Here is a 25,944-nt window from a genome sequence, read left to right on the forward strand (position 1 = left end):
GTATAGTGTGTAGTGTGTGTTAGCTCCGCCCACAGCCTCTCTCCTCCGTGACGTAGCAGGCAGTATGTCGCCAATAGTGTTCAGTTGTAGAAATGGCAGCGCTGAGACAGGAGCATCGGTATGGGCTCTCCTGTGGCAAAATCAACAAAAACAACCCAAATCAAACTCTATATCACGTCAAACTCACTGACACTGCCATCCGGACCCTCGAAGGCTACCAGAACCTGAAGGTAAGAAAAAAGATCGGCTTGAACTTTGGAGCTAGTGTGTGTTTTTTCAAGCTATATTTTCTATTATCTAAATCGCTTCCCAACTCCGGGAACTGTAAAATCCCTGTGGTTTGGAAGCTCGTTCTTCCCTTTTACTAGGAAACAAAGTAAAGTTTAAATAGTTGAGCTGGTCTTATCGAAAGAAGTTGGTGGTTGTTAATGTTGTTTTTGTGTTTGGCTGTTAGAGAAGGCTTGGCTGGATTTATTGTGATCATAACAGGCAATTCAATAGATCTGATGAATGACGGGATTTCATTAAATTCCCCCTTTAAACCCTGAGTGAAATGTGTTTTGTGCAGAAAAGGGCAGGGTATTTTAATTTCTGCTTGTTTACCAAAGCGTAATCTCCCGAAAAACCAAAAGGTATTAAAGTTCACGTATGACAGGCAGAGGTTTGTGATAATGCCCTGAGCTTTAAAACCTTTGTGTTGTCTCTGCTTTCTACACATACATTACATGTGAAATTCATTATTTAGATGTAGGGCGAACACATTATTGTCAGTCATTAGATGTTTTTTTCTAAAGGCAGTTTTTGTCTTGCTTGTTTTGCTCTCGGGAATAAATTAATGAACAAGCTATCAAGCAAATTATTCGACTACTCTGAATCAGGAGACTGTTTTATTGCTTTTATGGTCCATTACATTAGACCGAGTTAATTTAGTCTATCCAAATGGTGTCTCCCAGAGCAAGGCTTGATAAGTTAGTCCCACAGTTAGGACAGCAGTTGGCTCATTTGCTGAGTTTTTTTTTTGTTGGGTTTCAAGTGGGGAGGAGGGAGGGGGGGTCAAAACAAATAAGTGTGTGGCCCGGAATAGACCTGGTCTCAGCTGTATGGTCTGCATTGGGCTCGACGAGTTGTCGCTGGGGTCTTGTGTGTTATTGTTTTTTTGCTCGCCCAGCTGAGTAAAGCAGAGTAAACTCCAGATCTCACACAGCCTGACAGCCTCCTCCAGGCAACACCAGGCAGGAGAGGTTACTGCTAAACTTTTCCAAGTCAAAGACCATCCCATAAAATACTGTTTTAGACCCCCACTGAGATGAAGGAGATGTGCTCAGGAAGCTCAACCTTAAAAGAGTTTCCTGTTTTCAGATGTGATTTGTGAATGAATTTCAATTTGCTCTCATTTAAACAATACTTTTAAAAAGCTGAGTCTCAACTTAGATTTATGCAATTTTCTCAAAGCTGAGGATATTTCAAAACTAATTTTGAAGGGAAATGGGTTCAATAATATCCTTGCAGATTTAGAAAAATAACAAATATACACTAAGATAAGTTGGAAGCAGTGCATTTTGGGCACTTTTGGTTAGTAAATTACCATAAGATTAATCAATGATATAAAAATGTCTACCGAATCCTGTAATTCATTAACTGTATCTTATACAACACACTTTATAAAGAGTTTATTATTGTAAAGCTCCATTACTAACAACAACTTTGGGGTTGCCAGGTTGTGAAAATCCTTTTCGCCCAAATGCTTTGTATCCATTTGGTAAACATGCAGTTATAAATGGCAACAAGAACTCATGGGTCTCTCACTCTCTAACAAGCTATCATGTAGGCATTTATAAATAAGTTATTAATACATTAATTGGGATCAAATGCTGCAGACGGATGAGGATGAACACCATGCAAAAGGGATTTTTCACCAGAAACCTATATGTAAATTATTATCTTTGGCTAAACACTAATCAATCGATTACATTAAAATAGCTTTATTGGCATGACCATAATGACATACAATATGGCCAAATACTTGTATATGTGCCATATAAGTGGTATAAGTGGTAACAATGGATTTGCTAATCCAAAAATATTAATAGATTATTGTCATATTTTAAATTATCATTATCAAAAACGAGCTTCTTTATTTTCACTTGTGATAAACCATCTGATTTTGCCCAGGGCCTTGTTGTCACAAACAGTATGTGCTTTAATATTTATTATTTCATTCAATATTAAACGCTAACGGGTGATGAAAAAAATCACAACAGTACTCTTCAATAGGGAAAACATCTCCCAAAACCATAAATAATAAATTGAGAGTGCTGTCAATCACAGGCACAGCTGTACTTGGCAGATAATTGTCTCCATCTATTAACTATGTATCATGTAGCTTCAAAGGTAGATTCTTTTTTATTTCAATATTTCCTTATCAGTCGGGGGGAAATATGAAATATGATGTTCTGGTGCTTGGTTCGCCATGGTCTTGGAGATCAGTACAGTTATAAACCAAAGCAAGAAGGGCTTATAACAAGTTAAATATTTAAAAGATATATATATATATATATATTTTTTTTTTATTTGTAATTTGTAAAAAAATAAATAAAAAGGAATAAACATGCTCAGCTGACTAACGCAAAGCAAAATTCCTGTGGGCTATAGATTGCTTTATCACAAACACTCCTCTGACTATTTGGGAACCAGAAACCTATGAATTGTACATTTAATGATATTTAAATATGGCTGCAATTCATCAGTGTAAACCCGGATTGGAAGTGTGCATTTTAGCAATGTTTTGGCATTTATTGAGGAAAGTTTACCAAAACTCATCTCATCAAGCAAGGCTGCTGTTATCTAGAAAAATCCACCATGCAAAGCTTAAACAATGGCGATATATTTTCACTCATAGTGTATGAGCTGTCCATTACATTTGACTTAATTCCGAAATCACTGACCAGTTTCTTCTTTGTCTCTCTCTCTCTCCTCAGGCATCACTACCAAGTCAGCCAGCGATTTGCTTCAAGGGGAGCCAAGGGGTAAGATGTTTTGCATGTTCTCCTAATGCCTCAGAAATTGAATGCACTAATTGGTTCTGTTTGCTGTTGAACGCACTTGTGACAGTTCTTCTGCACATCTTATTTGATTATTAAGCACTCTCATGCATCAATGGAGAGGTCAAAAACCCTCTCACTGAAATGGCAATCATGGATTTTGTTGGCTTGGACTTTTCTCTTTCTTAAAACCAAAAGATGCAGTGATCAATGCTGATATTGTGGCTACTTTGAATTCAATAGAGCCCAAAGTGTGATAGAAAGATGTCTAATAATTTGCTCACGTGTCCCATGGTGTATTAAATATCAAAGACAAAGTACAAAATCTACCAAAATACTTGTCACTGAGAGCACGAGGGCATTCCTGTATAGCGTATGTAAAGAAAGATGCCTGTGTCCGTCCAGATTAGCCGGGCCACTATTACACCCGCCCCAGCTCTGCCTGCTAGGCTACTACACATTTACCACACAATCGGCCCTGTCTAAAAGGAGCTGGTCTAATCCCCGCAAGAGCCGATTGCATTGACGAAAGTGACTTTACTCTGTACACAAATGCCAGCCCTGTGTGCTCACATAGACCCTGGAAGCCCTAAGACAGGGTACGCTATACCCCCAGGCTGCTAGCCAGGTTACTGGGTCAGGCTCGCAACTGGGGAGGCTTTGTTCGGGGAGGGTGAAGAGGTAGGGGGGGGGGGTTGGTGAACCCCAGGGAGCCCCCATGCCTCCGTGCCTGTTGTCTCCGTGCAGACATGAGAGATTTAAAATACAGGAATGATACATGAGCGGTGGAATTTTTTGCAAGGCCGGATGCAAAATGTGTCTCAAACAAAAATAATATTATGTAAACATGTCATGAAACATCTGTAAAATGAGCGGCAGATTAACCTGCTCATAAGAGTCTTTCTGTGAAGAAATGTTAAGTGAGGGCAATTTAAGTGTGCTTTAATCACTGAATAGGATTTGGTGATTATATCTTGGTTGGCACATTACATATTCAAATTGCTTTGCGGAATTCAAGCATGGGCTCCCTCCCCCCCTGACAATAGTCCCAGAGCTGGACGATTGGGCATTAATGAGGTAGCTGCAACCATTGGTGATGGGGGAGGCTAGATTAAGCCGTTAGTGGGGGGAGGATGTTGGTGAACATGGCAGTCTGGCATATAACAGACCGAGAGGATCACCAGTATCTGTGTCTCCACGTTGGAGGTTTACAGCATCACAGATGTAGCCACTTTTTAGTTGATGGATACGTGTTTGCCCGAGATCATCCCTTCCCAAAAAGCAGCATGAGCTTCTAGAGGTCATGTGTAGTGAGTGAGGAGGCTTGTGTCCACTGACAGTTGCCAGCTGTAGAGCTCCATCACAGAAGCCACGACTGCTCCTCTCTGATCTTTGTCCTCGCTGGCTCATGTCACATTTCCTGTAAAGGGCACTTCCTGGTCCACAAAAACCAGAGGAATTCTTCAAATCACTGTCGTGGCTTCACTCCAGGGCTCAGTGGTATCAGGGCCATGGCTCCTATCGAGAAATACCACGCTGAGGTTTTTCGGCTGCCTTTCTCTCCCACCCTGCGGCATTTAGCCTTTCTGTTGTACATTTTCTGCCAAGCTTGTTATCATGCGATGAAAGGCACAGGCTCACAGATGCCTCTGAATCTAGTGTTCAAGGCAACTTTGAAACTAACAAGTTTCAATCAAAACATGTGCTATTTACTCACTTGAATGAGGTATAAACAGACGTAAAAAAAATGGATGATATTAGAGGCAAGTGAACCAAATGGGTTTGATCAATAACTAGCGCATGGCAGTAAAAGGAAATAAAAATAATAAATGGAAACTGAAGCAAATCCTAAGAAACAGGAAGAGTAGAGAGATCATCTTTTTTTAACATTACATTAAACGTGGATACTTTGAAATCACCAGGGATTAAGGAATATATTCAGAGCTGATCTGGGTTCCCATGGCCAGGAATTTCACATCCTAGTGCTTATTTTCCTTCAGGGCTGGCAACGCCGCCTGCTTGTTGGCAAGATCTATCCATTTAGAAAAAAATGAAGCTTGTGTTACTTTCCGATTTATTAGATCAAGGCTGTATGGGTGAATGAAGTATGTTTTATCCATTGTTATTTCTTAAAATAACATTCTTCACATACTTCTATTCCTTGATTTCCCCCCTCATACCTCTGTATTGGTGAGTAAGCACTGCATCTCAGCATTAAGTGGTTCTGTAGTATTTTGTTCTACTGAACGTATCTTTTATGCGTGTTATATTGCCGTAGTAAACATGGACATTACATTTGAATACACTGTGTTGTGCTGTGTCAGATGTGACAACGGTTTAATTTCTTCCTCAGTTCATAAATGTTGAAAGGTGTTTTCTTTTTATGGCCCTGTCTGCATTTATGTGCACAGCTGTCACACAAAGGCAGTTGTGTTGGGATGAGGGGAATGTAGAGGTACTTTTAAATATATTCTCATGACGACTGTGTGTGAAGGCTGAGCTTCCCCTGGGCTCCCTCCCGCCGGCCCTCTTGATTATTTTGCCATTTCACCCCATGCCTTGGCTGAGTCCTTGGGAGACATCAGGGCCTCTATCTCACACACGGCTGCTCTGACTCTACCCCCCGCCACCACGCCGCTTTGCTTCGCCTCCCGCTCGCACTGCAAACAAGCTTTTGCAGTGTGCAAGTGTGTATGTGTCCATGCACACATGATTTTTTCTCCTTTTTTTCCCTGGAAGCTAATTAGAATAACAATAACAGGAATGCGGTTTGAGAGCCGTCTTCTCTGTGGCATAGCAGTGAGAGGGAGAGTTGTCCCACGTGTTTCTGAAAGGGCACACGCCGCTCTATTCATCCAGATGTGTTAAGCGAGGCAAAAGTCTCTGTGTTCTCCGCTCGTCTGAGACCCAATGTGTTTACGCAGGGCTAGTTGGCTTTAGGATCTTTGGATCATACAGTATATTTTGGGAACAAGCCCCATGAGATCCTGCAGTTAAAGAGGACTTCTCTTTAGTTAGCTCCTCTGTCATTATTGTGTTCTTCGCTTCAAACAAGGGATTTTGAAGGATGCCATGGTGACTGTGGCAGTGTTTTAGTTGTATATTTTAGGGTTTTGAGAATGCTGTAAAAGAAATGAATAGCACAAATTGGGCAGGCAGTGTGACTAAAGATGGCAACATGCAAGTGTAATAAAATATATAGATATATACTTGCCAGAATTAGAAACAGAGTGAAACACACACAGAGTTTTGTGTTTTTGCTATTTGTTTACATTCCCATTCTGAAACCATTAGGACCAAAGTTGTCGTCGTAACCCTGGGAAACTGGAAATAGCAACGAGGAAAACTCAAAATAACAACACAGGCTGCTTTAAAAAATGTAGCTGAGGGAATATGCAAATGTAAAGAATGTTTTATTTGTTTTTAAGTAATAGGCTGCATATCCCAGAACTCAGCAAGCAAACTCTTGAAAGATTCAATGTGGACAGTCATAAAATATAAGCATTGACATCAAATCAAAGGCTATAAATGAGATGCTGTTTGTGAGTAAACGCAGCAGACTGATATTTTAGATTGATGATAAATGTTTGGGCTCTAGAGCTGTGTGCTCATTTACCCCAAGGTCTTGTTTGGTATCCATAAAAAGGTGGAAAAGATGACTAAATATAATGCTTACTATGCTGTGTGTAATTGATTGCAGTATGGTGCTCCAATGTATTGAAATTCTCTAAATGTAACTAGATTTTACAGTCAGTTATCTTGATACCTGCGTTCTTGAAAAGCATCCATAGTTTTATAAGCAAAACATTCAAATGATTTCAACATAAAAAAAACTAAGCCTTCATTTCTTAAACATCTAAACAGGTTCAAACCATTTATCAAAAAAAAATGGTATATGTATTTTAAATAAATGTAGGATTATTATAATAAAGTTACCATTCAAATAACTTATAAGTGTTATGATCCTACTGTGCAAAGCTGGTGGTTACTAAGCATCTAATAAGTCTCTGGTACTGTAAAAAGAAAACAAAGTTGACAATAAGGAAATGTTTCATACAGTGTCAGGAACTGCCCTCTAAGGGCAATATTTTGTTCTTGGGTTCAAATATGTGGCATAACAGGATATGAGCAGAACAAACATTGCAAGTAAGCATGGGCAATGTTTTTGTTTACAGTCGTAAGGAAGCTTAACTCCAAAGGCTTGAAACCAACACCAGAGAGCTATTGTTTAACCCAAAGACACAGAATTCAAGCTGGCTTATATAATCCTTATTAGTTTTTGTCCGAGGTTACACACAACATAAAAAGGATTGTCTTATCCAACACACAAAGCAAACAATGCCTACAAATCAACAAGGAAGCTTGAACGTTTTAATAAATTAACATGGGCAATACAGGATACTATTTAACTCATAAAGCTTATCATTTGAAACCAAACACATATCTGTTCTTACTATTGTATTAGAGATTGACAGCTTGTGTGCATTATTTGGCTCACCTCTTCAATCCATGCAACCTGATTTTACACACGACACCTCAATGCATGTTTTGGATTCCCCCCTATTTATCCAAGTTTCCCTGCAAGTTAATCAGTGTTGAACATACTTTCCAACGCACAATCTGTGAATTGTTAAAGGGTTACAGACTGCCTGCCTGCATGGAGAGAAAAGTCCGGTAATGGGAGTATAGCACTACATGTGGTTTGGGAGATTGCTCCAGTGAAACAGGCTGTGAATCAACAAGGGAAAAACCGTACTGTTGTCAGTGCATCTGAGGCCCTAATAACCAGTGTGTTAAGGGAATTAGAAAATTCCCAAACACTGTCACCATCCAATGCAAATTAGACAAGGTTTAGACGGGGGAATCCATATAGAGGGAAAACATGTCGCAACGCATTGTGAACAGAGGAAACTGCCTTACACCTAACGGGCTTTTAAAAAAACCTCCATCCCTCTGTGTATAAAGAGAAAGGCACCTACAGTAAGGAGGGTTGGGGGTGTCGGGGGAGGGGAGACGGAGAGTGTTCGTTGAGGTTGACAGATTAGCCCCAGCCTCTTGGAAAAAGACTGATTCTGCTTGGCATAACAGGCAGTACCTTGGGGGATGCTCGACAGTTGCCCATCCCCATATCCCCTCACTAACTCCCGTCAGTCCCCACCCCCCTTCTTTTGCTTTCCTGTCTCTACCAACCCCCCTCTATGAATAGATCCTCGAGCACAGGAACCACCACTTCCATTCAGGCTTAATGAAAGCATGATTTAGACTATAAGAGGTGATGCCACATGTTTTTAACAAATCTGAGTCACAGTGCAATTGTTGATTAAACTGTATAAAGCTTGGGGACAGTAAATAAGAGTAATGAGTGGAACCCCCTTCTCTGGGACAGTGCACTTGCTTCTCTGAATGTGACACTTAAACAGGGCTGACAGTTTACTCTGTCAATGCCTCACTTGTGGAGTCTATAATATGTATGATCTATATAACATTTTGCACTAACAAATGAAGTGAAAGAGGAACAAATACACTTGCTGCAGCCGATATCCATCCCCCTCTTCTTTGCTGATTTTCTCGTCACATTCCTAAAGGAAGACAATTTAGGACCATCCCTCATGCACTGGCTCTACTGGGAGCCACCGACACCCACCTTCACTCCCCTCCCCTTCCACCATACACACCCCAAACCCCCAATCCCTCCCTTTACCCTCAACAACACACGTCCCCGCTGTTCATGAATAATCCAGGCGGCCCGACAGGCCATTGCACTCAGCTTTGTGGGGGAAGAAGCTAGAACAAAAGACGGGCAGCTCACAGAGCAGCTATGGCTGAGTAGGCTCAGATGAGAAGACAATGGTAACTAGTGTCAGTACAGACAGGGGCAGGAGGCAAAGACTTCAGAGTAAATCACATATCCAGGCGCCTGATCTCAGTATTGCCATGCCAAATCCAGAGCTGGGTGCCTTGCTTTCGTCTGCAGAGCAAAGACAGAGTGAGAACTATCCTCTCATCTTTCCCTGCAGATGTTTGGCCTGCAGAATCAAAGGACCGGGGGGGGGGAGAAGATCCCTTCAGTAAAGCTTTTTTTGCTTCCTCAACAAATGGCAGGGTTAAGACCTCCGTTTAACCTCATCAAAGATGAGCAGTTTAAACATTTAAAGATGAAGTTTTACAAGGACATCCCGACGGTGTCCTTTGTCCTTGTTCAACTGCTGAGCCCCCTGCCAAGAGTTTCTGTTCCAGTCCAGTTCACACCTTACAACAGCTTGAAAGTATTTGACATCTCCAAACACACAGACCCTGGAGTAGCAGATGTGGCTGGCCAAGGCCACAGAGGCAGTTATTGTATCAGCCTGTACGCCCCATGGGGGGCTGCACTGACAAGGTGCTAAGGATTGCCGTTCTGAAGCCATTTGGTTATTCTGACTGTAACTACCCAACGGTTAAACCTGACTCATACCAAAATACTGCACACAGCTCTCACTGCTCCGTTCTTTTTTATAAAGCTGTTTAATTGTATTTAACTGACACATGTTAATCGTACACTCTGATGACAATAATACCCCATTAAGCTTTTCTATGATCCCTATTCTCATATTAATGGAATCACACAAATATAATTAGAATTATGGAGCATTAGCAAATTAATTATTTTCCTGATCCTGAGATGGACAAATAATGCTTATTTAATAGCTATCTCCATAATTACTAAGAATTCTCACTTAGGAAATAGCAATACAAATGTTACATCAGGAAATTATTTGAATAAAAACTGAAATCATTACTACACTGAAAAAATATATATACGCAACGCTTTTGCTCCCATTTTTCATGAGATGAACTCAAAGATCTAAAACATTTTCTACATACACAAAATAACCATTTCTCTCAAATACTGTTCACAAATCTGAAAAAATCTGTGATAGTGAGCACTTCTCCTTTACCGAGATAATCCATCCCACCTCACAGGTGTGGCATATCAAGATGCTGATTAGACAGCATGATTATTGCACAGGTGTGCCTTAGGCTGGCCACAATAAAAGGCCACTCTGAAACGTGCATTTTTGCTTTATTGGGGGGGTCTGGGGGGGTCCGAAAACCAGTCAGTATCTGGTGTGAGGGTTAGGGTTAGGGTTAGGGTAATGTTGTGAATCGAGTGGCCCAAGGTGGTGGTGGGGTTATGGTACGGACAGGCGTATTTTATGGACGATGAGCACAGCCCAATCGATTCACAACATTACCCTAACCCTAACCCTCAGACCAGATACTGACTGGTTTTCGGACCCCCCCAGACCCCCCCAATAAAGCAAAAATGCACGTTTCCGAGTGGCCTTCGTACGTACGTACGTACGTACGTACGTACGTACGTACGTACGTACTACGTACGTACGTACGTACGTACGTACGTACTACGTACGTACGTACGTACGTACGACGTACGTACGTACGGTACGTACGTACGAGTNATTGTGGCCAGCCTAAGGCACACCTGTGCAATAATCATGCTGTCTAATCAGCATCTTGATATGCCACACCTGTGAGGTGGGATGGATTATCTCGGCAAAGGAGAAGTGCTCACTATCACAGATTTTTTCAGATTTGTGAACAATATTTGAGAGAAATGGTTATTTTGTGTAAATAGAAAATGTTTTAGATCTTTGAGTTCATCTCATGAAAAATGGGAGCAAAAACAAAAGTGTTATGTTTATATTTTTGTTCAGTGTATATTAAGTGCACTTTAATCGTTACAGTGGCATATTTTCAAAAAAACACTTTTCTTTTTTTTGGTTGATATCTGAGTCAAAATAAAGGGTCATTAGTAGGTTTCAGCTTATTCATCAGAATCATAATTCCTTTATTCGTCCCACAGAGGGGAAGTTTACATTTTTACAACAGTATAGATAGGTCTCATAAATAGATATTCATCATGGGATTAATCTCATTTGGAGACCCATATACCACAACATGTATATGTGTGCCATTCAATCAAAGCAGCAGACATAATATTACATATAAGCATAACATTAGTTGCTCTATGAACCACTGAGCTAAGCCGAATGAAATGTGGTTTGATTATTGTGTTTGATGGCTGTGAATACATGACTCATAGTCCCTGCTATGTGAATATTGAAGCTATTCTATGCACTGACATCTCTAAAAACTCTTCTGTCTGTGCTTATTTTTGACTTATTTACATATATTTAAATTAAGGATTGTTAATTATGTGCCTTTGTTTACATTTGAGTTTGTCCATTGTGATTCATAAAAAGTGTAACTAATATTAGACTGTCTCTGTGGACAACTAGATATTTGACCTGACTCCCTGCATTTGCCCTGAGGGAGTCTGAGGCTTCCTCAGCTCGAAAACAGAAAAAAACATAAACATACATGCATACATTCACAGCCTCAGGGGATCAGTCCTAAGCTCCATGCGGGAATGTCTATGACTCAGCGTCTCTACGTAAATTAACACCTACTAGTTGACTGACTGCTTTTTCAGGATCACCGACCTACAGCTGAGTTTTGTTATTGGTGTGCAGCGAAAATGTCAAATCTCAACTACTGACCAGGTAACATGATAGTGAATATGGTATTTCCTGAAGTGATAATACAGATTACGAACAGTGGAGTCAGAAGCAGAGTAAGGACATTGTCTCCTACCAAGGATACAATATATAATTAATATATATATATATGATATATGAATTAATAAAACATTATGGGTTTGAACTTCAACTGTTTTCAACATTGAGTTCCGATTATTAACGTTAACCAATTATACTTAAAAAAAACAATACATTTGTTTCTCTTACAAATGCCACATTTGAACTTATAAGCATTAAAACGCACCATAGCTCAATACAATACACTCAGAGGTCTGAAGCTACAGGTGTAGCTACTTGGTCTTGTGGCTATACTGGATATTTGATGGCAATATCAATAATTGAGATAAATCTGATGATGGTTACTTGTATGTAATGGAGACACTGTTCCTTAATCACCCAAAACATATTCTGGGCATTTCTCTACAGACATGTGTTCTTTGTTTCAGCAAACATATCAAAAGCTAAGCTAAGCTAATTGTTTTAGCTACTTTATATTTATCAGCTCTCTGCAAGAAAGTGAATACGTTTTTATTTTCTCAACTATTTAATACTTCTGATTGTTGATTTTTGCTGAACTTTCAAGTATAGGGCCTTGTGTTTTTTAATGGGTTAACTGACATATGGTTATGTAGCATAAAAGGAAGCTGTGAATAAAACGGGGGCGACCTCTGAACAGTCTGACCTGACTGACATTGATTAGAATTTGAATGTGAAGTGTGCACAGTGGCATGGATGGGGGTGACAGGCAAATCTAATGCATGGCTGGAGGGGCTCATACTGCTGCCATCGATTGAAAGAGGGGACATGGTGGCACTATTACGATGTTAAATGTGCTCTCACCTCATCAAAGGCTAGCTTTTGTTTAGCAGGACTCTCAATTTATAACCAATTCAAATTCAGTTCTTCTGCATGCCCTTCTCTGCGTCAATTACCCTGTTTTAGTCACTTGTTGCTTCTAATTTTGGTCAAGGCGCCTACTACTTTACTCTCTTAAAGTAAAAGGTCGTGAGGACATGGCTTGCCTCATGTCCCTGCTGGCTTTGATGCTTTTTTGGTTGATCGTCCTTAATTAGCGTAAAACCCAAAGCAGACGTATGTCAGACTCCGCTTTACCACTTCATGTGAACGGTCAGACGTAAATAGGTCAGAATTAATGGTCAGCTGTGTGTCTCAAGTGTTCCCGGCCTTGTGGGCTGCTTTGCGTTTTTTGTTGACATGGGTGGGCTTGTGCACATGAAGGAAAGCTGGAGGCTATTGGGGGTTGGGTGAATGGCATGCGTTGGGTTTTAGAAGAGGAGGAGGGGTGTCGAAGAGAGAAGAGGAGAGGAGCTGTTCATTGGCTCCGTGCTTCAAAAAAACTGCTTATGGCTTTGCTGCATGACTGGGCATTTGTGACAGCTATAGTCCTGCCTGCCACATCTGCTAGGGACACTGTGCTCTCAGCCAGTCAGCTTATAATCAATCACTTACGACGGATAACTAAAGAGGCAGCTTCAGGTCCATCTGACTAACGTTTGTTTTTCTGAGAGCTCTTAAAGAGCCTGTGAGCTGTTGCAGCCATTTGAAATTAAGTACTACTCATTAGTAAGCACATATACATGCACGTAAAGGATGTTTGATTATCATTGGCTTTCTGTCGAATCTAGGACACTATCAACAAAAGTACTAAACTGTAAATGTACAGGCTGAAACACAGCTGCAGGCGCTGTATGAGAGAGCCTCTGCCAATTGTGTTTCAAAGAACATGTTACCTGTTGGTTAATGACTTCCTATGGTGAACTGTTCTTATTAGTGGAAGTAGGTTTTTGGGTCATTTTATGTAATAGGTTTCTAGACTGCAGCCTGCCGGCTTGGTTGTTGCTAGGGAGCCTCAGACAGTCTGTGACACAGGAGGTTATCGCCACAGTGAAAAAGCTGTCCACTTTACTATTGTTGTATGTTGCCTTTCAGACAGGCTCCTCCCATGAGTGGCTACAGGTCATCATCTCTGACCTAAGCGTGACAATGTACCCCCTCTGAGAGGGAATTATTTAGGTCACATTTTAAAAACTACCAGTGAATAAAAATGACTAAAACGGTTTCAATAAAAGAAGCTGCGTTGTTGATTTTCAGGCTACATTTGAGATAAAACATGCGTATTAGTTAACACATGACTCAAATGAGCTTTTGCCTTAACACAATGAAGGATTATTTTTGTTTTTCATCTTGAAACACTCTAAACTAAGTTTCTATTGATTTGTATACTAATTATTTTTATTTTTATTACAGTATGTAAAGATCCCAGCGCCAACCCCTGAGGCTCCGGATGGATTCAGAGTTTTCTCGTTCTACCTTTCCAGTGACAGCAAAGACAAGCCTCAGTCCAGCTTTGACTGCATTCACCAGTATGTCTCAGGGTAAGCAGCACACATAACTCTTTCCACGGTCGACCACAAATGGAATTTGTAGTAAATGTGGTGTCTGGGACTGCAGTGCCTTACCAAACACTGACTTCTCTCTTCAGTACTACAACAACAGACAGTACTACTGTCAGGCTATATTAAAACAAGACTACAATAACACCTAAAGGCCGTCATATACCGACCTAAGAAGGTGTGGCCAGTAATTATTGAGAACAGAGCAGTAGTGTTTGCAGCTAAGCAATGTGAAAGGGTTGGTTAAATGCTTAGATTAGTGCTGTCAGACTTTAAACCTTTTTAACTGAACACAGTACTAGAATTTGCTAGCAGGCAAAAGTCACAGACCCAGTTACATATTTATATAGAATGTGTAAGCTTCAACTCTCCTGCACACAGGGAGGGCAGGGATCACCTGGAGGGCCAGGGTAGCATTCAGGACAAGATCACCGTTTGTGCCACAGACGACTCCTACCAGACGACCCGGGAGCGCATGTCTCAGGTGGAGAAGGACATCTGGAGCCGCTCAGCAATTGAGATCAAGCCAGGGCCAAGTAAGCTTTTGCCTATTCACTGTATCAAAATGCTGGTGTATCTTCCTGCCTCCGCTTTACTTCGCAAGCCTTCAAGCAGGGATCAAGGACAGATCATTTGAGTTTTCATGTTCCCAGAAAGTTTCTGAACCATTGCTTCTAACCATTTTATCATGCTGATAATTGCCATATGGTGTGGAAGTTATCACATAATTGATCAAAGAGCTTCATTGCAATTATTCATGCGAGAGGGATGCCTCTCTGTCTTGTAATTTTCCTTTCATTTTGACCAGATTGCTCAGGCACTGTGCCAGCTTGCCTGCCAGCACCGTTAATGTGATTGAGTTTGCTAGAAGTATGCGTTAACAAGTCTCATGCTGATGAAGTTTTGCCTAAATTCTAATTACACTGAGTCAAATGTAATTAATTTTGTTTTGATAAAATACTACTAAACATCATCTAAAGAGGAGTCCTTGCTTAACCTCGAACGATTGGGTCCCTAACAGGCAGGATCTTCTACTGTCAATTCATTTCTCTTATCACTGCCTTCTCCTTGCTCGTGGTTTTATACTCATTGTCGATTAAATTGAGCATGCTGCAACTTTATAAATGATCTAGACATGAAGCTTCATGACATTTACAGGTCCCATGGGAATTTAAATGTTTGTGTAGATCATATTTAATGAATAGAAACACACTGCAGACCAACACTAAAACATGCTGTTACGGTAATTGCTGTAGCAGCCAGCTGTTGGAGGTGGTTCCTACACTTGACGTGCCATGCCTTGCTGCCCAAATTGTCTCTCAGAGGCTCTTACAAAATAAATGTAATCTGGCACATGCATGCATCTAATAAATGTTAGAAATGCATGAGAAATCTCTGTTACAACATTCCCCGATTTACTTGAACATGTCTTGCAAAGCACATAGCTTTCCTTACTCCCGTGGAAAGCAGAGAGAGAAATCCATGGGTTTCGGATCACAGTAAGTGCGATATGCAGTGGAGAGCACATAGTTATTTCGTGGTGACTGACTGTCTTTTTATGGTACAGTAAAGCTATACTCATCAGAAAAAAATGTCCATATACCAACTCAAAATGACAGGTTACGGAGTAGAAAAATGTCCACTTAAGACGAGGATGTATGATTTAAAGTTCAGTTGCATTCGGGGAAAAGAGGGCACTGGCAATAAGCAGTTAAAGTGTGTGCACACACCAAGTGTCGGACAAGTTGTAAAAGTTCAAAGTAAAAATAAATATAGAAATAAATCAAATATGTTTTGAAGCCATTAATTATATTTCTTATCCTCTATAATATTGATAACCTATTAAGAACAGTTGCTACTTTTAGTGTTTAGTCATTCCTTATAATTACGCCCACATAACTTAAGTGTGTTAGTTACCCTAAGTGAGATATCTCTATCACCTCGAAGTGTCATAACAAGTTTCCTTGACAAGCTTTAAAACTTTTACCAAGCTGCTGTCATTTATTAACATCAAACGATGGTTCTTGTTGCTGCTTTTTTTAAATGTGGCAGTGCAGGTTTTTATTTCAGTGCATAAAGGATATTCGCATGAAATCTATTTGACCTGGTTCCAGGTTGTTGTTGAAACAAGCCGCTGCAAAGCTGTTGCATTTTGCAAAGTCGATTTAAAGTCACTTCATTTGAATCTTACACTTTGTAACACTCTGTAGAAATGACAGTATACAATATACATTCCCTGTATAAATATGAAAAAATGATGGCATGCTGTCCCTGTGAAAGTGATAGAGGTTAGTCTTGAGCTATAGCACCTTCCAAAGTATGGCTTAAGGTTGTAATGAGATTACAGTCTGCAGATATCTTTAAGCACTGCCTGCCCAGGTTCAACTGAATTAGTTCTGCAACAGGAAGAAAGGGCCTCTCTGTGTTACTTGCTTTAGATCCCATGCTCTTCTGTTTACCCAGTACTAGGCTAACGCTAGTGCAACCCCTTTCACCGTTTTCCTCTCGCAACAACATTACCCTTCCCAGAAGAAAAAAAAGGAAAGTGCATAAGCACAGCCCCGTGCTCAAGGTATTTATGGAGGTATCTCTTGCGTGGCCATGAGGCAGATTGCACGACAATAGAGAGATATAATAAAAGATTAAGGCCTTTCTTTCAAAATCAGGGTGTGATTTGTATAAATGGCCTGAGGATTGGATTCGGAATGATATGTTGGCTGCTTGGACAGGATACAGTGAGCATATTTGAATACTGTTATCAGATCAGTTACAATCTCTTTGGTCTTGTCTAGCTTTTTGTATTGCAGTATAAGTACGGCCCTTCATAACCAGCTTTACTGCTGAGATAACTTTTCGAACCAAAAGTGTGTCCTTATCATCCCAAATCTTGTGTTGAAACTGTTTTGTCCCTTTGTTTTGATCTCAGGTAAGTTTGTGAAGGTCCAGAGGAAGCAGGGTCTGGTATCAGGCTCAGATGGCAGCAACAAGCACTCCCCCTGTAACAAGAGGAGCCTGGTTCCCAGCCCTGTGGCACACCGGCCCTTGAGGGATCGCATCATTCATCTCCTGGCCTTAAAGCCCTACAGGAAACCTGAGCTGCTACTGTGGTTGGAGAGGGAGCGGGCCAGTCTAAAGGACAAGGCTGACCTGACCTCAATACTGGAGGAGGTGAGACATCTGTCACCTAGCCAAATAAACACAGTTGACGAATGATTTAACATACTCAGATGTAAAGTAAAAGATAATGTCAAAATGCTGTGTGATAATTACACATTAAGCTTTATTTAGTGTCTGTTAAAATCAGGTTAAGGATTAAAACTATAATCATAAATTAGTCCCTATCTTGCTACTTTGCTTATGATACAAATGAAAGACCACAGCTCTGAAAAGGTGATGACAGTTAGTTTATTTCAGGCATATTTCCTGTGTTCACAATGTTTGAGTGTCCCACTGCAATCATCAAGTGGAGACTGTACTGCCGCTGGTAGCTGTAATTAGGCTGTGATTTAATTATCTTTAGAGGAGAAGATTGTGTTTTGACAGGAGAAGGGGTGGGGTGTCTCCAGCTGGGATCCGACTACTTTCAGAATTGAAAGTGGTTGGTTTGTCTAGATTTGTATCAGCAGGATTAGGTTGAATAAGGGCAGGGTTAAACTGTTTTCCGCAGAAACAATACAGACCCACTGAGTAGCAAACAGGAATTTATTTAAATATAAGGTGGAGTCACAGCATTGAAGGTTAACACAGTTTGGTGTTTTTGTTACCTCAGATTGTCTCCTTTTCTGTTGTACTCTGCTCTTTTCCTGTTGATTTATTTACATTGGGGTGTGTTTTTTTTCAGGTTGGCAAACTGAACCCTAAGGACCACAGCTATACTCTGAAGGATGAGCTCTACAGACACGTTCAGAGAGACTGGCCTGGATATGTAGAAGAGGAGAAGCAACTCATCCACAGGCTCCAGATCAAGTGGTAAGTTAGCCATAATACACAAAAATCTGTTGTTTTGTTTCCTTGAGCGAATTTGAAATGTGTAAGAAAATGTTCTGTTTTGGCTACTTGAAAAAAACAAAACAATGGTTCAAGATTTGGAAAATACACCCCAAATGAGAAGATGTATATGTCAACGCTAATTATAAAGCTAATGACAACAGTCAATTAGCTTAGTTTAGAATTAAGATGCGAAACACCTGGCCTTGCTCTCCATGTAAGTAACAAAATTAACATTTCAACACCTCTAAAACTCACTTATAAACAGATTATATATTGTTTCTTTAGTATATACAAAAACCGAATGTTGGAGGTGCTGGTTGAAGATTTTGTTAACTTTTGGGCCAGGTTAGCACTTTCAATTTGTTTAGCTAAGCTAATAGCCTGCTGACGGTAGCCTTTCATTTACTCTATACAAGAGAGTGGTTTGCATATTTTCATAAAAATCTTTGCAAGAAAGAAGATGATGAAAACATTTCACGAAATAAACAGTCAAACTATTGCTATAAAGTTATTTTAGAAGTTTAAAGACCCGTTCGGATAAAAGACTTTGGGATGGACGCGTTTTGACAGTGCTGGCGTGACTACAGAAAGGACACTGAATTAATGTAGAAGTCTGCTGTGATCATGTTGAAAGGGGAGCTTCTAAATTACTACTTCTGTGCACTGATGAACCTCTAAGTGGACACATCAAAGCTGAGGAGAATATGCCCTGCACCCTGTTGCCAAATGGCATTAGCTGGGAAGGTTCAGAGCAGCAAGGCTGAGCTTCTCAGGGTGAGCTTCTCCCCTAGTACGTTTCCTCCGCCTGCCAGTAAACACGCAGGCCATGTGCTTCATGAGTGTTTTGGAGAAAACTCAAGTCTTTTTGGCTGATTTCACAACCCCCTCTGTTCACCACCCCTGCTAAGTGTAAAAAGCTTACAATTGTAGTCATTAAATGGTTTGCCAAGTGTAATAGAACAGCGATAGCCTGTAAATAATGCAGATTTTCTTCACTCATTCATTTATTTGAGTATTCATGCCTTCTTTCTTTTGTAATATCATTCTTCAGCTCATGTTTAATTTCTCCAAACTCACACAATAAAAAGGTTGCATGAACACATATGGGGGAGTGACTTGTTTGAGGAAGGAGCTGTAGGAAGCAGATTAACAGAGAAGAGGGTTTGGTCCTCCAGAGGTTAAATCTGCTGCTATTGTTCTGCTCACTGGACTGTGTTTAGTCTTTGTGCTTGCCCCCTGTAGATTGCATCACTGGAGACACAAAACAAAACATACCACATTAAATTGCAAAAAAAAAGCTTTGATAACATTCTAAAGATTGACAGTTTTGTAAAGTCAATAATTGTGTCTTCTGTGGAAAAGCTGCCACCACTGTCTGGAAAGCGTGTCATAACAAAAATGATAATTGCTCATCCACTCACTCATAAATCTACCAAAGCCAGCTTTATGACCTACATACTGCCTCTTCCTGTTTAGCTTTACAGGCCATTTACCTCACAGTTACTGTCTGACTGAAGGTGCTGTGTTCTGAATCTCTCTTCAGGAAACTACAGCCACTCCACAGTATCCAGTTGAAGAGTCCCCAGTCCAACCAGTCATTCCACAAAACTCCCGGGGACTCTCCTTCACATCTCAGCCCTGCCAAGAATCTCTCTGTGGTAATTATTCACCTTGAATTAATTATCTTGTGACGCTTCTTCTTTCTTATAAGACTGAAAATAGATAGGTAGATTCCTCTTTTGCAGATACACATTACTGGAAATATGACGACACTCTTATATCTTTGTGTTCATTTGTTATTTACTTCAGTGTAAATATAGTTCTGACTGGAATAGAAGAAATAGTTACACAAATAGTGCTTTTCCTAGAAACGTTGTGATGTTATTTGTCTTGGCCAATACTTAGTAAAGCACCTCGTAGAATTGTCAAGTCACTTCTGTTTTGCATCGATTACACAAATTAAATTCAATGTTTTCGTTTGTGAGCCTGTGGACAGAGCAAGGCGAGCTTTTGGCTGTAGCTTCATATTTAGTTTGGATATGCGAGAGGTGTCAATCATCTTGCTCTCTGCAAAATAAATGAAAAAACACACATTACAAAAGGTCAAACTACTCCTTTAAAGTTAATATGTAATCATGATACAGGCATGTTCGGATCAGCTCATGTAATTTCCACTCTCATATCAATAAGAAAAAGCAAATCAATCAATATAATCTCTTTCTTCTCCTTTAGAAACGGCCGTTGTCCTCGGACCCATCCAACTTTCAGACTCCCAAAAAACAAAGACTGTTAGACCAGTGTCTGCCACTGCAGTCACCGTCTCAGGGAGATTGCGTCACCAATGGGGCTCGCAGCTCCTCTAGTCATGGAAACTCTAGAGTACAGATCAAACTGGACTTCGACAAAACCAACAATCATCTCCAGGGGAGCCCAAATGGACTGCAATCACCGCACAAACTCAGCGGGTCATCTACTATTCCCAAACTGGAGAGGACAGAGCCAGCTCCCACTGTACCCAGCCCTAAGCCGCCACACACTGACACGTCCATTTGCACTGACCAACCATTCACCAACGGCCAGCATAAAAAAAAGAAGTCCAAAAAGCACAAAGACAAAGAACGAGAGCGCTTAAAACCAGACTGGATTGAGACGAGTCCAGACCTGAAACATAACAGAGAAAATCTCAAAGGTAAACAACCATAAAACCAAACACTTCCCTTTTATGTAACGTGTTCTCACACTTCATGTATCTTTTTGCGCTGTCATTAATCCGTCTTTTTACTATTTGTCGGGGCCATGAAATAAACAGCTTTCATTTAGCGAAAAGGCAAAAAATATCAGGTTTGAGTTATAGCTGGTGCTGCAGGCCCACAAGGAGCAATTCATATATTTTCATTTGAGAGAGCAGTGAGTGTTGTTAGTGCTCTAGCACTTTCTCTGCCCTGCTGTCCTCAGTCAGGCTCTAGTCTGTTGATGATTGACTGTGAAACAGCTGGGTGACCTACGGTCGAGCGAGTCAGCAGGCAGCATGCCTCCTACTCGGAGGCTGCTGACGTCACGGCTTGCCTTGGATCAGATCTCTTATCAGAGGGAGTGATAAATGATTCCATCAGCCTTGATATGATAGGCGAATTATCGCATTTGCATTGGCAGATTGCTTTAACCTTTTTTTCAATGTGTGTGTGTGTGTTTGTTTTTCCTATCCACAGATCATGAGGGGGAGAAAACACCTGTCAATCGAACCTCCGCAGAGGAACTGCCTGAATATTTAATGTAAGATTCAAACACACACACCCTGACTGTGTTACATTTTCAAATCCCAGCTTCAGAAAGGATTAATGATTCAGGAATTCAATCCAAATATTTGCGTGATATCTCACATACGTTGTAAAATAATCTGTCATCGCTCTAAGCCACTGAGAATAGATACCCTAAAGAGTGAGGATAAGCTTTAAAACATTTTTTTTTAAATACAGTGAATTGAACCACATGTCTAAATGAGCCGTCACAAAGCTTTAGTGAAGCAAACACACATGTTATGTCTTACATTTTTACATCTGGTCAACACATCATGTTATATCAGTGACGTGTCAGGCCTCTCACTCCACCGTTCTGCAGTGCCATCTACTGGAAGGAATTGGAAACAACTTAGTTTCAAAAGATCACTTCTGCTTTGAAATAACATCTGGTTTATTTTTGCTTTTTCTCAGAAAATACAGTACCATAAAAGCACTGGAGCAGAGGCAGGAGTATAAGGACGACTTCTGTGCCGAGTACGATGAATACAGAGCTCTTCATGCCCGGATCGGGGCTATCACAGAGATGTTTGTTCAGTTGGGCTCAAAGATCAACACTCTCTCCCCGGGAACACAAGAGTACAAGGTACTGTTAGGACCAGGGGCCTTTAAAAGCCCCGTTTCTGATCAAACACCAAAACAATAAACTGTTCAGATACATGTTCCTAACACTCTTTCTGTTGTCATCCTTTCAGCTCATGGAGGACCAAATACTACAAAAGTACCGAAAGTATAAGAAGGTAAGAATAACTTACATTTTTATTTAATTTCATGTAACAGTTGTGACACTCATGAACATCATTTTTTCTCATTTTCCATTTTAGATTTTAGATTTTTGAATTTTCCTATTTAAAAAAAGATGTGATGTTAACATTGTATTGACTTTATCATTGAGGATGTGCATCATAGTTTGCCAATCCACTAAGAAGTTAGAACTTTTATTTTTAGATTAAATTGCCATAAATTCTACCCAACATCAATTGATCAAATACTGCTACTGAGGGTTAGCTAAATCAAATTGCAAAAACTCCAGCAAACCTCCCTGAAAAAACTAAGGACATGATAGATTTGTATAAGAATACACGGATGTTCTAACATAAGGGCGATCACGTTGAATGTCCTTTACTGATGGCTCACTTCTTTCTTTATAGAAGTTTCCTGGGTACCGGGAAGAGAAGAAGCGATGCGAGTACCTCCATCAGAAACTGTCACATATCAAAGGCCTGATCACAGATTACGACCGAGCGCAGGGACTCTCCTAGTCAGCAGCTTCTACCCTCAGCAGGGTTTAACATGACTGGACCAAAAGACTCCTAATGGAGCCAAAGACTGCCAGCTGGGGCCCGGAGTCACTGAGACACTTTTCACTTTACTCCTTCGAGTATTTATGGAATCGAGGAGCGGGGTTTTTTTCTAGAAAGTGGGCCGATCCCACCGACCCGTGATCAAATGTTGCCCTTTAACATTTTGGTTTTTAATTATGATTTTTGGCTGGATTCTGTTCTGCTGTATAATGGTCCAATGACGAAGTGTAAGCCAAATCCATTTTATCGGAAGTGCAAAGCAGATTTGATCCTTCCTGCTTAATGTATTTTTATTTGTATTCCTTTATCTGCTCAGAACTTTAAAATATGTGTTGATTTATTTAAAAAAAAAAGTATTACATTGATGGTACAATCAAACTTATGGGGAAACAAATGCTACTAAAGTCTTTATATTTATCATACAACAGTTGTATTTGCTGTTTGCCAATAGAAAGTGAACACATTTAAGCACATCAGTTATTCATTAGTTACAGTAATAAGATCAGATGATAATAATAATAAGGTCACAACCATTTTCAATCTCTCTCCCTTGGAAGCCAATGCAAACAAAATCTTATCATTCAAACAAAAATACATTTCTGCAGGACTAAACTTGCAGAGGGGTTTTCTCAATGCATCACTAAAATGAAAAGAAAATGAAATGTAAAGCATAATATGCAAAGTTCTTCAGGCTTTGATCTTGAGTAATTTAACCATGTAGCTGCCAGCGTCCTGTGTCATTTCTAAGAAATGTTGGAATGCCACAAAACTACTCCTCCCAGTGCCTGAACGCTGGTTTCAAGATAGTGCTTGTGCACATATGAGTGTCAACTTCACCCACATGTAGCCTACCACCAACTGCCTTTTCATTATCAACTCTCTCAAACCTTCTGGTTGTTGGTTTACTGATAAACACGGTACACCCAGTAATCATGCTTTATCTAAGCTGTAGATGAATGACTAAAAGCTCTATGAATCATAACTTTTCACTCTAAATGCAGTTTTAAAAGCGTACAGGGTATTTGATCTTGGTAATCGATCATGTTTGATTGACTATGATCTTGCTTTGGTTGAAGTATGGAGATTACAAAAGAGATGCCTTTAAAAGTTGGATAATGTAATTGTTAGTACACAGATGGCACTGTCACTCGGTTCATACCACTTTGGTTCAGTTTAGGTGTAAGGAGCAGGCAGACCTCTAGAGGGTGCTGGCGGCGCTTTTAGACTCATTTTATACTTTCTGGAATCATTCGTTCCAAGGCAGGATCATAAGAATAACCACAAACTGTCAAATTGATTTCAGATGTTAGTGTTCTCTGGACATTTGGATCAATTTAGCCGTTCTCACAACTTTTGTCTTAATAATTGCTTAGAATGGGAGCTAGTATTTGCCTTAACACGTACAGTATGTCAGACATTTCCAAAATGAGGACACCCCTGTTGGTTTACCCTGCACAGTTCAAAGCATTCTGAGACTTTTTCTTGTAAATTTATTTTAGTTTGAAGGAACTTCAGTTACTGGATAGTTGTTACTGGATAGGTATTGTGTTATCTGTGTTCTTCTTGTTTTATTACCGTGTAGGTCTAAATCATTTTCTGTTTCGATCAGATAATCATGAACTGTTGCGGAATTGAATTCACTCTCCAATCGTATCAAGTTCCACTTTCAAAAGAAATAATCATTGCCGAAATGTATACAAAATAATGTGCTTTCCTTTTCTTGATTTCCCAATGAAAATACTTCATAGGCTTATTGTCACATGTTAAGCAGTTTATTTTGCATAAGGTAAATGTACGTTGTTATTTCTTTTACATTTGGTAGATTACTTCTGGTATGTTTGAAGGATTTGAGACTGGCAACAGTTGCTCTGTCTTGGCACATATGAACTTTTCCAAGAGAGGAATATTTATTAGCACTGACAATTGGAAAAATAAGAAGTGTAAGCCCAGATTCTGAGCATTAAATATCAAAGCAAAACATGCTGGATCTTAAAGTTCTGGTACACTGAACTTTTATTTATTTTGGCTGTTTGGATCTATTCGAAAGACAAGACCACACAACGTTTAGTTAATGTGCCACAAAGCTCTAATCAACAAGAGAAATTATCTGATCAGTCAAACGTTTTTTTTTCTGGTATTGGATCTGCAAATCCATGAGACATTGTTTGATTGTACTAAAAGACAGGAGCACGATGCCAGTTCAGATATACAAAATGATGTTTAGGTTGTTTCACAGAATTTGTTGTGTCAGTGTTTTAAAAAATGATGGTGAGATGGAACCATGCAGAACACCATTCAGATGACCTTGAAAGTGATAATTCACAAAACAGATTCATGTCAAGGGCTTCCCATCTCCCACAAGAGTGGTATTGGTCTATTGCATAATACATATGAAATCAAACAATCTCAAAAGGAAAAATATCAGTCTAAACAGTATGAATTCAGTTATCCGTACCATTCATGTCAACATGTTGATTTTGGGAACCAGACCCTCGATGAATCTCAAGTGCTAACTGTGATGTGTTTTCTTTGTTGTAATACTGTAGCGAGAGCTAACTACTGATGGTGCCTTTCCATTCAAAGAGCAGAGCCACTCTGCATGTAACTTGTATTGGTATTCTGTAAAAAAGAAAAAAAGGACCAGCAGTATTTAAACATCTGTAGTTTCACACTGGTGCCGCTGTTCAAAGTGCTTTGTTCCTTATCTTTAGATTAAGTTGGTATCAGATGCCTTGTAAAATCTTCTTAGTTTTTGGGTGCTGACTTTTTTTCCAGATATGTAAATTCGGCATTTGCAAAAATGCAAGATTTTCCTGACACCACTTAAACTGCATTTTAGGTTAGCTGTTCAAAATAATGTCCTGGATTTTTTTTGCATTTCTTTTTGCAGCCCCGCAAAGTATTTTAACAAATGTAATTCTGGTGCATTGATTGGTTTGTTGCTACTGGAAAACCAAGTCTTGTTGAAAATGTGAAATAGGACATTTCACCTATTATGAATCACTGCAATTGGTCTACCTGGAAGAACAAATTGTTTTTATTTATTGTTTTATATGCGTTTGTCCTTTTATGGAATCCAACTTTGCAGTGAGTTCATTGTTTTTCAGAGCAACACTCAAAGTATGGTGAAAGGGAAATGGAATATATTTTTGCAATTTTTGATGGTGGATACTTTATCCCAGTCATCCACTTGAGTAAAAAGCTTTCAGAAGAAGTGTATGGCTGTCTCAGTTCAAGCAACAAATAAAGCTCTTTTGAATTTAACAGTGTTACTCAATGTGTAAGAAACTGAAGTGAAA

General features: G+C 39.9%; 1 protein-coding gene across 1 annotated transcript; it reads left to right on the forward strand.

Moving 5' to 3' along the window:
- The first annotated feature begins 20 nt into the window (after positions 1-20).
- LOC104964038 (RNA polymerase II elongation factor ELL) lies at positions 21-25,909 on the forward strand. Its single transcript, XM_010792753.1, has 12 exons — positions 21-230; positions 2,979-3,026; positions 13,910-14,037; positions 14,437-14,591; positions 16,982-17,223; positions 17,897-18,024; positions 19,589-19,703; positions 20,278-20,734; positions 21,255-21,318; positions 21,756-21,927; positions 22,037-22,081; positions 22,493-25,909. The coding sequence occupies exons 1-12, from the start codon at positions 93-95 to the stop codon at positions 22,601-22,603; spliced, it is 1,803 nt and encodes a 600-aa protein (XP_010791055.1). The 5' UTR covers positions 21-92; the 3' UTR covers positions 22,604-25,909.
- Positions 25,910-25,944: the final 35 nt, after the last annotated feature.

Source organism: Notothenia coriiceps, unplaced genomic scaffold, assembly GCF_000735185.1.
Source record: "Notothenia coriiceps isolate Sejong01 unplaced genomic scaffold, NC01 NC01_scaffold00036549, whole genome shotgun sequence".
Taxonomy (NCBI): Eukaryota; Metazoa; Chordata; class Actinopteri; order Perciformes; family Nototheniidae; genus Notothenia; species Notothenia coriiceps.